Raw genomic sequence first — 14,135 nt, 5'->3', positions numbered from 1 at the left:
ACAATCTCGTTATAAGGGTGTCTATAAGATTTTGTGGCAACAAATCCCTTTCTTCCACAAGCGCAGACCTTAGCTGACCAAGTGACCGAAAAGTTGGATCTCGGCGTGCAGTGAGACCCACAAGATTTTGTTCTACTGATCTGATCGAACTACACATGTTCGATCAGATTTGTCTGATGCTCATGCTTCGGCACGTCACTAGGTTGGATATTTTCAGTTTGTCTGGATATCTATCTGTCTTCTTATGTGACGTGCCTTGGACCAGACTCTTGTAGTTAAAAGGTGATTAGTTTTTGTTTGGATATTTGCAGAACAAGTGCCATGCTTTATTTTTCCCTTTTCTGCATTGTGCACTTTGTTCCACTAGTGATTAGTATGTTTTCGTTTTCCTACATGATTGCAGTACAGCAATCAATTTTGGCTGCAGCTAGTATTTGTTGCACCATATGTTCATTGATGTCGATATGATTGATAAGAAATACAAGATGAGCTACAATATTTGTTCGCCTGCTTTGGAAAAGTTCCATTTTGTTCGACTATCAGTTTCTGAAGTGCTAGTGTTTGGCTTGGACAGATAAGCACTATCATTAGCATTAGCACAATAGCAGAGGCACATGATGCAAGAAAACAAGCTAATGCAGCATCAGCCAAAACACACACGCACGCACGCACACACACACACACACACACACACACACACACACACACACACACACACACACACACACACACACACACACACACACACACACACTTTCATTTCACTCCTCCGTTCGTTCGAAATACCTGCCCAGCTGAGCCTAAAATTTATTTAGGCTATCAACTTCCACAACAAGGGATGGAAGTCTGTTCCACCAACCAACTACCCGCTGGCTAAAGGCAAATTTCCGCACATCTATTCTACATCTGTCTTTCCTCAATCTGAATTTATGCCCACTCAGGTGTTTATTCTGAACAAGAGGAAGAATCCCATCGGCATTGAGCATGCTCAAACCGTTCAAGGCTTTATACACCTCCATCAGATCACCTCGCAGGTGCCTTGTCTTCAGACACTGTAATTTGCAAAAATTAAGCCGTTCTTCGTAAGAGCAACCCTTTGTTCCATTCAATAATCTCGTTGCCCTTCTCTGTACTCGTTCCAGCAGCTCTACATCCTTCTTGAAATGAGGCCTCCAGACCTGTATACAGTATTCAAGGTGTGGCCTGACCATTGCCTTATACAAGGGAATAATCACCTCTTTATCCCTGCTAGAAAAATTCCTGTATATCATTGACAAGACACCATGAGCTACTCTTGCAGCCCGTCTGCACTGCTCAGAGAACTTAATATCTGCCTGCACAATTAGCCCTAGGTCCTTTTCATTCTCTACCATTGTCAGTGTAGTACCACAGAGTTGATACGTTGCTCTGCGATTGCTGTTCCTCATATGTAGTACTTTACAATTGTTTGCCACCTCTCAGCCCATCTGCTCAACATTTCCAGATCCTGTTGCACCAACATAGCGTCAGTTATGCCAACCTTTGTATCGTCTGCAAACTTGGACATTAAGCTTGATATACCATCATCGATATCATTTATAAACACAGAAAACAATAATGAACCCAACACTGAACCCAGAGGGACTCCACTAATAACATTATTCCACGATGAGCAGTGTCCATTGATTACCACTCTCTGTCTTCTCCCCCCTCAACCATCCCTTTATCCATAGCAGCAATTTGCTTCCAATGCCACACTACTCCAATTTGTGCAGCAGTCTTCCATGTGCAATAGTATCAAAAGCCTTTCTAAGATCCAAGTATATAATATCAAAGTTATTCTCTGCATCCAGTTCTTTCGTGACTACATCATAGTATCCAATCAAATTGGTCAGGCAAGACTTTCCCTTAACAAAACCATGCTGTGTCCGAGATATAACTGAAGTCTTGTCTAGATGATCCTGCAGTGCTTCTTTAACGAGTGCCTCCATTCATTTTCCTGGAACAGAAGTTAAACTCACAGGTCTATAATTACTTGTGTCAGCCTTTGATCCTCTTTTGTGAATTGGGGTCACATTTGCACATCTCCAGTCTATGGGTACCTCCCCTCAGTCCAAGGAAGCTCTTATAATTATGGCTAAGGGGTTGCTTACTTCCTTTGCTGCCTCCTTTAATATAACTGGATAGATCCCATCCACCCCAGGTGCCTTTCTTGTGTTTATCTTCAACAATTTCTCCTCCACTTTACTCTCAGTTATTACAAGATTATCTAGCTTACTGCCAGAGTTGAATACACCTCTGGCATTCCCCTCGCTGAATAACTCCTCATGTGTGAATGTCGATGCAAAATATTCATTTAGTTTGTCAGCTACAGGATCATCAACAGTTGAACGATCGATATCAAGTGGACCAATCTGATTCATCCCCTTCCTTCTAGAGTTTACATAAGTAAAGAACTCTCTGCTGTTTCTCTTTGTATTCTTTGCCAAAGATTTCTCGTAATCTGCCTTCGCCTGCCTAACCTCCTTTGTAACTTGGTTACAGACCAGTAGGGCCGTGCGGCAGATTTTCTCAGTAATGCAAGTCTTCGAAATGCCGCCCCTTAAATGTTTTTTCTTTAAAATAACCTTCGATTGTGATTTAAAAAAAAAAAAAACTGCACAAAATGTACGAATACTATTTTTATTTTGAAACTAAAAACTACTTTAAAATAATGATATCAACTACAACAATCTACTACAGTTTTACCCTTCTAACTTTAACTTTAGCAAATTCGTTAATTAGGGATGTGTAGTCTAGAGTGGCAGCCAATGTAGATTCAATAGAAATTAATGAGAGATTTCTAAATTTTGTTTGGCTTATTGGACTTCTTAAGCAGTGTTTTATTAATTTTAATTTGGAAAAACTTCTTTCCCCACTAGCTACAGAGACAGGGAGTGTTAATAAAATTCTCAGAGCTACAACAGTATTCGGATATTAAGTAATTAAGTTAGTTTGGCACAAATAATTTAAAACATCCAAAGGTTTCATAGAATATGGTAGCATTTGGGATACATCACGTAATTCTTCTTGAAGATCATTTGCATTTATATCTGATTCATTTTCGACGGAAAGTGTTAACTGGAGACTGGTACAATAATTTTCTAGCGTTTTGTCATCTATATCCTTGAGTTTTAAAATGTCATATAAAAACTGAAAAATTTTGCTATGGGTTTCCAGAAGCGTGAATCGTTCATTCAGAGAATTAAGGGTAATGTTCAGAATATAATTGAAAAAGTTTATTTTAAATTTATTCTCCTCTGTTAAGGGTTCATCGACAGCTTCTTCATAGTCAAACTGACGCTTTTTCCTTCTGGCTCTAACTTCAGTTTCGGCAGGAAATTCTGTACTGCATTCAACATCCTCTACAATCTCATTAGCAGCAATTTTCATCTGATCATATCCAGATTGTCTATAACTTTTCACGTTTTGTATGGTTTCTAATAACATCCTTACCCAATCTGACAAATTTATAGTTACAGATTGCAATAGTTTCGAGACTGAATTTATTTCAAATATCATGCCAAAGAATTACACCGCATATAAACTTGTAAGTTTTAATATTTTTTGCTAATCCTCTTGCTTTAACTTTAGTTTCTGCATCTCTGTTGACGTCTTCTATTATTTGGAATAATGCATCATAGATTTCGCAAAGTTGAAATCGTAAAGGTTTTAACGGATCTACTCTGCTTGACCACCTAGTAGCACTCAATGGTTTTGGAGTTAATTGTGAAACATGTTTTTTTAGCACTTCCCAACGCTTTGTAGAACCAGAAAAAAAAGTGTCAAGTTCTTGTACAATAGAAAAAAAAAAGTTGTTTCTGTAGAAGAAGACGCTGCATCATAAAACGCCCTTGGATATTTTTCAAGTATTCTATTTTGTACACCCTTTCTTACTCCTTTCATATTAGCTCCGTTGTCATAGCCTTGTCCTCTAAGCCACTTTAACTGAAAACCTAACTTTTCCAAATGTGTCAGTATAAGTTCTGTCAAACCCTCTCCGGTTGAATCACTAGCTTCAAAAACACAATAAAGAATTCTTCAATTTCATATTTATTTTGAATGGAGTTAAAAGCGAAAACTCTTATTGTTAATGGGAGCTGTTCAATATGACTTACGTCTGGGGTACAATCGGCGATTATCGAAAAATATTTAGCGATGTTTGTTATTTCGACAATTTTGCTTAAAATTACATTTCCCATCAAATTTATCAATTCGTCTTGTATATTATTGCTTGGATAAATCACAGACCATTTATCAGACTCGCGGTGAACTTTCCTGATATGTTCTTCCATAACTGGATCAAACTCAGAAAGCAATTCTACCAACTTTAGGAAGTTTCCGTTATTAGGCTGAAACAAATGTTCAGTTGTTCCACGAAAAGCTAAGCATTGTGAGGCTAATAGTCTAATTATTAACATAATTCTTTTTAGAACTCCTCTCCAATGCTGAATTTCCATATCCATAATTCGTTGATATTCAGCATCAATAGTTTTTTTCTGCTTTAATCGAATGTCCAATTCTTTCCATGTTCTAAAAGCATTTCTGTGATTTACAGACTTTTCGTGCATTGTGAGGGCTCTTATAAGATTTCCCCAGTCAGAATAGCCTTTTTTGGGCCAGTCACTAATAGCAGACGAATTATCAAATAACATATAACAAAAGCAAAAAACGGCATCATTTGTAACAGAGTAAATCAACCAACTTCTCTCAACGACTTCACCATTGCTCAACACTTTCAAATAATGCGAGGGCTTAGTTCATCTACGCCTTCCTTTATTAATAGGAAACTCGAATTCTTTAATTTGATGTGGATCCCTCTCAACCAGTATTTGACGAGTTTCAGATGACATGCAGAAAGCATTCCATAATGCAGGATCAGAAGGAATTTCGTTTAATATCTGCTGGCTGCCACTGCTACTTGGCTCTTGATGAGCTTCTGATTGTGTTATTTTTTGGTTCTCTTCAACAACTTCTTCTGGAAGTGATTGGGGCGGCACTGAGTTTTTATTTGCCAAATCCAAAGCAGTCGCTGTTGATGTGTATGTGGACGGCTCATCTAAACAGGACTTTTGTACTAAGAATTCCTTCATAACATAGCTTAGCTTACTTTCTTGTTCTTCTTTCTTTAAGCGTTTCTTTTTATATTGACTTCCAGACAATTTTTTCCTTTTCTGTTCCATACTGTAATAAAAATATTAAATAAAAATTCACAGTCCTTCGCAAAGATGCAACCGGGGGAGGGGGGGTCATTGAAAATGATTAAATATGATGATGCTTATCATGCTATTAAAATAGGGTAGATAAAATAACGATAGAAATGAGTTGCAAAGCTAGTAAGATTTGCAGGTAACAGAACATAATAAATAGGTAACGAATATCTGTCAAATTGACAACTAGCAGCCGTTTTGCCATACGCCTTTCTTTAACTTGTTATTGTATTGTCTCCACTTCAACGTATATGAATTTGGTAAAAATAGAGCAATAAATAACGAACGCAAAAGTAGGCAAATGCAAATATTTCCAAAGCAACTCTCTGTCCATCACACACACAGAACGCAAAAGTAGCCCAATATTACCTAAATAACTCTATCTATCACACACAGGCACACGTTCCGCACCTAAGATATACCCAGTCCATGCAAATGCTACTTTTTAATTCGAGTCCCTATTGTCATAACATAATCATTTTCAATGATAATAAGTAACTACAATTGTTGTAAAAAACAATAATTCTCTTACCTGATCTACGTTTTAAACACAAAAACTGAATTAGTATAAATGCAAAAATATTATACAAAAAATTATTATATATCTGATTTAAACACAGCACAGCCACTTTCCGAGACAAACTAACATTAAAATCAAATAGTGTCAATAATTGTAAGCTCAAAGCAGAACTATCAACACGTAACACGCGCAATTGTCTTTTGTGATAATTGCTGCTTCAGCTTTTAGGAGCGTCCGCGCGGTGTATTACAAACAAAAATAATAGCCTCACGCTGTCAGATCAAAAGTCTTTCGGCGAGCGCTCACCAACGATGCACCTGCACCAGAAACCGAAATCAAACGGTACCGAAAGCGCTTAGGCTGAGGCGTGCGATAAATCATAAATCGTATACATCAATATCGGAATAACATACACCAATATAGAAAAGCGTTGCGTAAAGATTTTTAATTATTGAATGGTTCAAATTGTATTTTGATTTCGCTGCTTATGCCGTCCCCTTACGGTGCCGCCTCTCTGTATCATAGCACAGCACTGCCCTGCAGACCAGCTTATATCTATCATAGGCTTCCATGTTACCCATTAATTTGTATGTATCCCATGCATTTTTCTTCTCTGCCATATGCCTCATTAGTTCATCTGACATCCATTTAGGCCTAAACCTTGAACAATATTTCTTAGTTGGTATGTAAAGCCTAGTAGCTTGGAACATTAATTCTTTGAATGCCTCCCATTTTTAATTTGCTGTTGGTAACATCATCAGTTGGTCCCACTGTATAGAATTTAAATACTGTCTCAGACCATCGTAGTCGCCTTTACGAAAGCAAAAATCCTTTCCTTTACCCCTGATGGTAATCAAATCTTTAAGTAAATCCTACTTCAGCACACTGTGATCACTGCCACCTAGTGGTTCCGTTATCTGCAGATTCTTAATGCATGAAGAATCACTGCTAATAATCAGATCAAGAGTATTACTCCCTCTAGTTGCCTCCCGAACATGCTGATGTAGAAAACAATCATCCAATAAATCCACAAAAGCCTTGCCAGTGTGTGAGTGACCAACCACAAATTCCAGTCAATATCTGGGAAATTAAAATCCCCCATTATAAGACTCTCTGATTTACTGGCCCACTTTATTTCTCTGTACAGTTTCTTATTATACTCATCAGAGTCATTAGGCCATTAGTCATTAGGCACACTCCTACTCTCAATTTTGATCTCCCAATGCTTATGTCACACCAAACTGACTCGACACTGCACTGTCCAGCGATGTCGACTGGCTTCACTTCCTTGGATTTTATGTGTTTCTTAAATAATAGCATAACCCCTCCTCCCTTCCTATCCTTTCTGTACACATTGTACTCCCGAAATTTCAGTTCTGCATTCCTTATATCTGTGTGACACCACGTCTCTGATATCCCAAAAATATCTGCCTTTGATGTTCTGAGCAATACCTCAAATTCATCAAATTTATTTACCAAACTCCTAGCATTGGTGTGCACAGAAGTATACATGCACCTGTTCCTATTCTTAGCTACCCTAAAACAACCCATGAGTTTACTTGTTCCGCAATGACTCCCAGCAGTCTCTGAAATATCCTGAATCTTGTTTTCCAGGCTGCTGCGCATTCCAATTGAAGCGGTGCAAGAATCACTTTCGCCTCAGCCAGTGGGTACTGTTATTCTATTAGTCCTTGTATCTCCCCAAGCTAGCAGTTTTCCGACACACCTAACACTGCCGCGATAGCATCAGCAAATATTCTTGCACCCTTTCTATTTAAGTGTATCCCATCCCTGTAGAACCAGTCTCTCCTGTTAACCAGTACAGTCCAGGCTGAAAAATATTTTACCCCTTGCACAGTATTTCCAGGGCCGAATTGATCGATAAGGCTCTCATCATATACTCCCTCCTATCGTGTCTGGGCAGAATTGCAGACAATTTCAAATTCAACCCTAATTCACGGCTTTTTTTCAACAGTGACTTGTACTTTTTAAGTAATTCTGCCGGGCTCCTACTCTTAATATCATTAGTGCCAACGTGTCCAACTATATCACTTTTGTGCCCTTAAAAGATGATATCCGCTCTACAACGTCATCAACCTTTACCCCCTGGCAGACATATCCTGGTCCTGTTCCACCTATCCTTTTTACAAAGCATGTTCCCCGTTTCCCTGACAATAGAGTCACCAACAACTACTAGTTCCTGTGGGAAAAGATTAAAAAAAGATTATTGGGTATGGTTGCTGTTGTAGAGGTCATCAATCCAATCACTCACCAATCAATGGTTGAAAATAATATAGGAAAACAGATGGAAAGGCCAATAGCAGAGGATGATCCTGTAGGAAAGTAAACATATGTATGAGACCAGTGTTAAATGTAGTGACGCTGTTCTTGTCCAGTATCGCTTCGATGTTTCCTTGCACGTACATTTGATGTGATCTCCAAAGTGGGTAGTGGACATTGCATCTAGTAAACAGAATGGAGTTAATATCTGAATAATGAGGTTGCCTAAGTCCGTTTCAGTGTATATGTGATATTTTACTGGCGCATCAGCTTCTGTGGCTATAGTGCGCTAAACTAATGATTTATTCACTGATGTCTTTTGTTATGATTTTTATATTAAATTATAGTAATTTATACGTTTCCGAAACTGGAAAACTTCGGATATATTAGATTTATCTGACAATATTGCTTCGTAATGAAAATATGTCCGTTCCTTTTAAGGATTTAAAGGTAATCTGATGTTCTCGTGTAAAGTAGGGCAGTCAAGTAGAATATGTTGTACTGTTTGCCAGTCAGAGCACTGAGGTAGAGATTCAGTTTGGAGCAGATAGAAGTGGGTAACATTGGTGTTACCCAATTCTTAATCTGCTCAGTATAACTTTTTGTCTGTTGGGTCCTGTTCTGGTTTTCCATTGTTGTACCAACGGTTTTTATCTATAATTTGTTACCAGCTTGCTCCAGTAAATTTTTGTTGCCACTGTCTTTCATCGCTATTTGGAATTGTAATTCAATAGTCCCAGTATGGTATTTTTATGGTATTGTTGACCGGGCTTTCTGCTCGTTTTGCTGCTTGGTCCGCCTGTGCATTGCCATCTATGCCTACATGTCCAGAATCCAAGAAGAAACTCATGTTTTGCTTTTGCTTTGCTAGTTTTGTATTTTACGTATGGGTACTTATGGTGTTATTCTTTAAGTCTTGCAGGACATTGAATGAATCCTGGAAGATTATACTGCATGGTAAGCCATGTATGGTTCATGGCTAGTTTTATAGCCTCCAATTCTGCAGGATAAATGCTGCACTCTGTTGGGATTATTTTGGAGATGATGGTATTCAGGAGCTTGGCAGCTATACCTACCTTAGTTTGTTTCGAACCATCTGTGCATATCAGGGTGAAATTGCAATGTTGGTATTCGTAGGCTGCATGTAATTTTTGGAAATTTTGCTTAAGTAAAGAATCCTTTTTCCAATTATACATATGGAGATAGCAAGTTGTTTGTATGGTATCCCAAGGTGGATGTTGAACTTTAGAAGTTGCTATCTCATTGATATTTAAATTACGTGTGGTATTAGGTCTATATATGTTTTCCAAACTTGGTTCATGTAGGATTGTCCATATTGGGCGCTTAGGTATTGATTTTATCTTTTCAGCGTAGCATAACAGAAGGTTTTGTCTCCGGAGTTGTAGTGGTGGTTTGTGAGCCTCTGAATATAAGCGCTGGACCGGTGATGTGTAATATGCTCCTAATACTGTACGTAAAGCACTATGATGCGCTGGATCAAGCGATTTCAGGGCACTCGATTTGGCTGAGTGGTACACGGGGGCTCCATAATCTAGTCGGGATCTTATAAGGGCTTGTATAATCCCAATAAAGTAACTGCACCCCGGATCGTTGCCCATGACTCTCAGAATGTTTGGTTTCTTGAGTCAGTTTGTTCTTAGTTGTTTTGTGTGTTCTAAAAATGTCAGTTTTTTTTTTATCAAGAATAAGCCCAAGAAATTCTTTGGTTGCCTTGAGTGGGGTTAACTGTCCGTTAAGTTTTAGTTTCGGATCTAAATGAAGGTTTCATTTCCTACAGAACAGCGCGCCTATGGTTTTTTGTATGGAGATCGTGAAACCATTTCCTGAGCCCAATTTGCCAACTTTGTTTATTGCACCTTGTAAGTGGCGTTCTATTGTTCTCATGTTTTGGGTTTTAAAAAGATACTGAAATCATCTGCATAAAAAGATGATTTATGGTAGATGGTATATATTAAGTTATAGAGTTTATTTTTATTGAAAACAGAGTGGCACCGAGGACTGATCTCTGTGATACCCCTTCCTCTTGTAGGAAAACGTTTGAGAGTGTGGTTTGTTTTCGTACTTGAAAGGTTCGGTGCTGTAAAAAGTTCTGGTTGAAAAAAAGGGAGATGTCCTCGCCGCTTTCAGTTATATATGGCCTTGAGAATGCCATAGGGCCAGGCTGTATCGTATGCTTTTTCGATATCAAAGCAAATCATGACTAAACATTCTTTCTAATGAAAGCATTTCGTATGTTGTTTTCTATTTTAATTAGTTCCAAGTTGATCTATGTTCCCTGAAGCTACACTGCACTGGGCACAAAATGTTATAGTTTTATAGCTATCGCATGAGTCTTGCATTTATAACCTTTTCCATTAATTTTCCTAGGCAGCTGGTGCTATTGGACGTTAGCTCTTCAGATTAGTAGGATCTTTGCCAGGTTTTGGGAAAACGAAGACAATCGCATGATGTCATATGTTAGAAAATTCGTGCTCCATATAAATTCTGTTGCATAAAAGAAGTAGAAATTGTAATGATTCTTCAATATATTAAATATTTGTTGCCATTTGGACCTTCGGCACTTTTTGTGGCAGTGCCTTAATGAGTTCTATTATGGGTAATTATATTTTTCTACGTATTTAGTAGAGAATTTAAAATTATATTTTTCTTGATGATTTTTATATTTCTGGAATTTCGATGGATAGCATGTGGTGGCAGATATTCTGGCAAAAGTTTCACCTAAGGCATTTGCTATTTCTTTTGGATTCAATTGATAATTCGATATACGAAATTTTGGTATCTATTGCTCATTTTTCTTATTTTATCCCAAACTGTTTTAGCATTTGTAGTTCTATTTATGGTTGAGGCAAAACGTATCCAGGAGGCTTTCTTGCATGCCAGTCTGACATATCTTGCTCTTGATCTCATTTTTTTTATTAAAATTTATTAGTCTGCGGTAGGATTTTTGCGCAAAATGTTCCATGCTCTGTTTCTGTCTCGTTTCACTCAAGTACATTTCTCATTCCAGCAAGGCTTTGGGAATAGAGGAAGTTTGGTGGACGTTTATGGTATTCATTATTCTGCTGTTTGGTCGGTTACATATTGTACTGCTTGGTCAATGGTTAGTTGTCGGACATTGTTTTTTAATTACTGCTAGATTTTTGAATTTTTCCCAGTCCGCTTTGTGAAGGGTCATTTGGGTTTTCGTCTGGACTGGCATGGTAAGTTTTTTGTGAAAATGACAATGGCATAGTGGTCGCTGGATCTTCATGAACTGTTCATTTTAAAACAGGATAAAACAATGGGAAGCATAAAGTAAGATAAATTGCTGTGCTGGTTCCTGTTGGAAGGTGGGCATACGCATGTTACTAGGGTTAGATTTTTGGCATCTTAATTTTTTATTTGATGTCCTCTTTTATTAAAATCTGTTTTTTCCCATAAAGGGTTATGTCCGTTTAGAGCCCCATTATACAGTAAAGAGAGGGGTAGTTGATCTATCAGTTCTTTTTAAGTCTTCATAACTTATTTTTTCGGGGGTAAATATATCGATACTATTGTGATTAAACTACTTTCTGCTATATGTACCGCTATTGCTTTAAGGATTTTAGGTAGACTGTTTGAACTGGTTTGTGAGAATTGACAAGGATTGCTACTCCTCCGTGGGCTATAGAATTATTTATTCGATCTCGCCTAAGTATAGTGTAGTTTTTAATTACGATTGTATCATCAGGTTTTAGATATGTTTCTTGTAAGCAGAAACAAATCTTGGACATCATATTATGGAAACCACGATAATTCCATTGAATAAAGGTACTAATTATTTTAGGGCGAGTTACTATTATTATTTACTTATACAGCAGGGCCTCGCATAACGCGAGTTCGATTAATGCTATTTGAAAAATGATACCACTTTTCACTTTACACGATGCAAATTTCGAGTTAACGCGATTTTTTTTTTTTTTTTTATGCGATAGTTGAAAAAGATTTGAATCGCGCGTTAAGCTTACCGCGAGTCGTACGGTCAATAAACAAACGTTTGCCTGCTGCCTGCCTCTGTGTGTTCCATCAACCATCGGAAGAAGTGTTTGTCTCCTGCTAATAAAGTCAATGCAGACTTGCATTTAAAAATTCAAATTTTTAAATGAGCCAGATGAAAATGTTACCGCGAAGGAGATAACGGTAAAAGAATTAGATAAAATCTTTCTTATCGCATAGAACCTCAAACAAAAGGTTTGATGTTCTTTGCGATATTTATTTCGCCAGGGCCCAGAAAAGATTGTCGTCGGCTATCGGAAATTGATTGATGAAAAGAGAAAGTCAACACTGTTCAAATATTTCCGCAAAAGTAATTTCTTCATTGTGTATTTTATGTCAGAGATTCCCAAAGTTTCTCGGTTCACGGCGCCTTTAATGTCTCAGTAATTTTTTCAAGGCGCACCCAGACCAAAAGAAATACCTAACAGTTTCGTTTAGTAGTTAGGTCCAAACAACTTAATAAGAAATGCTGAAACTGTGAACTACGTAGTTCGCGGGATGTCCGACAGATGTCGAGTATCGCTGTTTCCCTCGAAAATTTAAAATATTCCGCGGCGCACAGTTAAGAACCGCTGTTTTATGCAATAAACATTTAATTCCATAATTATTTTCATTATCTTTTACCTTATATACAGTTAAAAAGTTATTTAAAAGGTATTTTTAAAATTCTTTATGGCCATTCCAGGTCAAGGACCAATTATAATTTTTCCTATTGGTTATGACATTCGATTAACGTGTTTCCGTTTTGCGCGATGCGCTCACGGGAAGAATTAATCGCGTTAATCGAGGCCCGCCTGTATATGGTGCAAGGAAGCCCAAGGCTTATGCTGCAACAGCCAAAAAACATTTCTGAATTACCCTGAGTGAGAGAGAGAAGGGAATCGCCAAGAAAGAGAAGAATGATGATATCCAGCTCAGGACCCTGGGTGTGCCAAGCCCATACTCACCAGATGTGACTCACTGAGTTGTTTTCTCGTTACTGTTTTATATTTTTCTGTCTGCGATTTTTTTTTTTTTTTTTTTTTAAGGGAAATATGGCTTTCCAGTGTTCATATCTTCTGTGGAAAATATTTCTAGAATGGGTTCTTGTGTTTTTCCTAGTGTGTCCATTTGTTCAGCAGCATGGTGTACTGTTATGGAAGAGTTTTCTTTTTTTTTCCAGATAGTGAGGAAATCACTGTCGGTGGAACTGAGAGTGGGGTTTGCAGACGTGAGCCATTTGCGTACCATCAGACAACCGTTCATTTCGTAAGATTGTGACTTAGTTTGTGATCCTGTTTGTTGGTTTTGGGTTATTTGTGCACAGGTAGGTTTCCTTGATAGCTGGTTGTAATGTCTTTCCAGCCTCCTAGTGCTTTGCTTTGTATTTTCATTTCTTGCTTCCATCTTTATCATTCCCGAGTAGGCAGTGTGGTTTCCACGACGGTTTGGGCATTTAAGGTGTTCACTTGTGCATTCTTGATTGGTATGTTCTTGGGAACCACATTTGGCATTTATTGCAATTTTCTGCAAGTTATTTGTGAATGTCCATATTTTTGACGTTTAAGACATCGGATAGAATTTGGTACATATGGTCGAATTTGACAAAGCAAGTATCCTGCTTTCATGTGCCGTGGTGGATTTGGAATGATATTTTTGGTCTGGGCAATTATTTCTTCTTTTAACATGAATTACTCCTTGAGATCTCATTCAGAGATTACTCCTTTCGAGGTGTTCAAAGTATTATGGGGTGGTGTCACTGTTACCCCAATCCCACCAAAATGGATGTTTCCATCAGTTGCACTGGCTGTCTCAATTAGTAAGTCGCCTAATTTTAACCTTTTTTACTACTGCTTTTGGAGTTCAGCTATATTTTCCAGGCATTTTTGTACAATGAAAGGGGATACTTTTCCTGTGGACTAATCTGTAGAATGAATGATGATACTTTTAGTGCAGGTATCTTATATAACAGCTTTTTGTATTTTTGCCATGTTTGTATTGCTGTTAATATATACCATAGGAATTAAGGAAATTGCAACAACTCACAATTGGCTAGATAATCTGCTGAAAAGTCACTCAAATCACTATGCTTG

The 14,135-nt window shown here is 37.8% G+C and overlaps 2 protein-coding genes across 2 annotated transcripts; both read right to left on the bottom strand.

Annotated features, from left to right (window-relative positions):
- Nucleotides 1–2,955: 2,955 nt before the first annotated feature.
- On the bottom strand, nt 2,956–3,468 carry LOC150083196 (uncharacterized). Its single transcript, XM_090378427.1, has one exon. The coding sequence runs from the start codon at nt 3,466–3,468 to the stop codon at nt 2,956–2,958; it is 513 nt and encodes a 170-aa protein (XP_090234553.1).
- A 539-nt stretch (nt 3,469–4,007) lies between these two features.
- Nucleotides 4,008–4,673, bottom strand: LOC150083195 (zinc finger MYM-type protein 1-like). The gene has a single exon (XM_090378426.1). The coding sequence runs from the start codon at nt 4,671–4,673 to the stop codon at nt 4,008–4,010; it is 666 nt and encodes a 221-aa protein (XP_090234552.1).
- Nucleotides 4,674–14,135: the final 9,462 nt, after the last annotated feature.

This window comes from Mastigoproctus giganteus, chromosome 7, assembly GCF_048544385.1.
Source record: "Mastigoproctus giganteus isolate SK-2022 chromosome 7, ASM4854438v1, whole genome shotgun sequence".
In the NCBI taxonomy this organism is placed as follows: Eukaryota; Metazoa; Arthropoda; class Arachnida; order Uropygi; family Thelyphonidae; genus Mastigoproctus; species Mastigoproctus giganteus.
Note: the sequence above shows the minus strand (reverse complement) of the source record. Positions and strands in the feature narration are given on the sequence as shown.